Source organism: Triticum urartu, chromosome 2, assembly GCF_003073215.2.
Source record: "Triticum urartu cultivar G1812 chromosome 2, Tu2.1, whole genome shotgun sequence".
In the NCBI taxonomy this organism is placed as follows: domain Eukaryota; kingdom Viridiplantae; phylum Streptophyta; class Magnoliopsida; order Poales; family Poaceae; genus Triticum; species Triticum urartu.
Genome location: NC_053023.1, coordinates 573415820 through 573418065, shown reverse-complemented (window position 1 = coordinate 573418065; position 2246 = coordinate 573415820). Strand labels below are relative to the sequence as shown.

General features: G+C 51.2%; 1 protein-coding gene across 1 annotated transcript; it reads left to right on the top strand.

Annotated features, from left to right (window-relative positions):
- Positions 1-202: 202 nt before the first annotated feature.
- On the top strand, positions 203-2004 carry LOC125538857 (S-adenosylmethionine decarboxylase proenzyme). Its single transcript, XM_048702162.1, has 2 exons — positions 203-346; positions 440-2004. The coding sequence occupies exon 2, from the start codon at positions 629-631 to the stop codon at positions 1802-1804; it is 1176 nt and encodes a 391-aa protein (XP_048558119.1). The 5' UTR covers positions 203-346; positions 440-628; the 3' UTR covers positions 1805-2004.
- Positions 2005-2246: the final 242 nt, after the last annotated feature.

Below are 2246 nucleotides of genomic sequence, written 5' to 3'. Positions count from 1 at the left end.
CTGCTCCTATCATCAAGTCACTTAAGTTCCGTATGGCGCTTGTTCGTTGTTCGATTTTACAATATGATGTCCGGCATGTTATGTTAACCATCGAATAATTGATATTAACAAGAAAATAACTGCATAGAAACGTTTTCATAGTTATCTAGCCATGAAAGTTTGCTAGAACCTGCTGTCTAACCCCTCTTTTCTCGTTTCGCAGTTAGTGAATGTGCTAATGGAGTCAAAGGGTGGCAAAAAGTCTAGCAGTAGTAGTTCCCTGATGTACGAAGCACCCCTCGGCTACAGCATTGAAGACGTTCGACCTGCTGGAGGCGCCAAGAAGTTCTCTGCTGCATACTCGAACGTAAGGATCACGGACGAAACATCAGAGTCTCACTTCTGTTCAAACATTTTGTCTCCAGATTTGTTGCTAACCATGTGAATTTGTTTCCTGCAGTGCGCGAAGAAGCCATCCTGATATCGTTTTTGGCATCCCCTTCCCGTAGTTTAGGATTTTTATGCAATTTTATTCTGACTCTTCTCTCCCACCAATCTCTCTGGCTTGCTGCTTCACGATAATCGACCAGTTCTCTAGTCTTTCTCCCTCTGTTCCTCTCTGCTCTGCTCTCTGACTCGAACTGCAACAATGGCTGCCCTGACCTCTGCGATCGGGTTTGAGGGCTACGAGAAGCGCCTCGAGATCACCTTCTCCGAGGCATCAATCTTTGCCGACCCTCATGGTCGTGGCCTGCGCGCCCTCTCCAGGGCCCAGATTGACTCTGTTCTTGATCTTGCACGGTGCACCATTGTGTCCGAGCTCTCCAACAAGGACTTTGACTCCTATGTGCTATCTGAGTCGAGCCTGTTCATCTACTCTCAGAAGATTGTGATCAAGACCTGTGGGACTACCATGCTCCTGCTCACCATTCCTAGGATTCTTGAGCTTGCTGAAGAGCTGTGCATGCCGCTTGCTGCCGTGAAGTACTCTCGTGGGATGTTCATCTTCCCCGGCGCACAGCCTGCTCCCCACAGGAGCTTCTCTGAGGAGGTTGATGTCCTGAACCGCTACTTCGGCCACCTGAAGTCTGGCGGCAATGCTTATGTGATCGGAGACCCAGCGAAGCCTGGCCAGAAGTGGCACATCTACTATGCCACCGAGCAACCTGAGCAGCCCATGGTCACCCTGGAGATGTGCATGACTGGGCTGGACAAGAAGAAGGCCTCTGTCTTCTTCAAGACTCAAGCTGATAGCCACGTTTCCTGCGCCAAGGAGATGACCAAGCTCTCTGGTATCTCCGACATCATTCCCGAGATGGAGGTCTGTGACTTCGACTTCGAGCCCTGCGGCTACTCCATGAACGCCATCAACGGATCTGCCGTCTCCACCATCCATGTGACCCCCGAGGACGGCTTCAGCTATGCGAGCTACGAGGTCATGGGCATGGACGCCTCCGCCCTGGCCTATGGCGACATCGTCAAGAGGGTCCTCCGGTGCTTTGGCCCTTCAGAGTTCTCTGTGGCGGTCACCATCTTTGGTGGCCGCGGCCACGCCGCCACCTGGGGCAAGAAGCTCGACGCCGAGGCATACGACTGCAACAACGTTGTGGAGCAGGAGCTCCCCTGTGGAGGCGTCCTCATCTACCAGAGCTTTACCGTGAACGAAGAGGTTGCTGTCTCTGCCGGGTCGCCCAGGTCCGTCTTCCACTGCTTCGAGGCCGAGAGTGTGCAGAGCCACCCTCTGGTCAAGGAAGGCAAGCTCGCCAACCTCCTCGCATGGCGGGCGGAGGAGGATTCTCTGGAGGGCGCGGTGCTGTGCGAGTGAAGACATGATTTGCTGTCGCTATTCCGTCTGTGGAATTTGTTCTGACTGTCAGTTTGTCGTTTGGTTACTGTGAAGCAGCCGGCCAGGCTATTGCTCTCTGAATAAACTATTAGCTCTAGGTGGTTTGCTGCGTCTGCCACAATGAGCGTACTTCTGGGGAAAAGTTGTCTCGAACTTATAAATAAGCATTATTTTTCCTATAACGAGTGTCATTTTGTTATAATTAGTGTTACTCTGTGCCAAGTTGCAGTGTGTTGACAAGTGACCAGTGTGCTCATTTCCCCTGGCCTATCTTCTGATCATCTCGTACGCGCAGGAATAAACTACTGCGCGAGGAATACATGCACGAATTGATTCTTTTCTTTGATTGAAGAGAACTATTTGATTCTTCATCCTTATCTTCCTTGTTTCTGATCCTATCTTCTGCATTTCTGATTCGTGC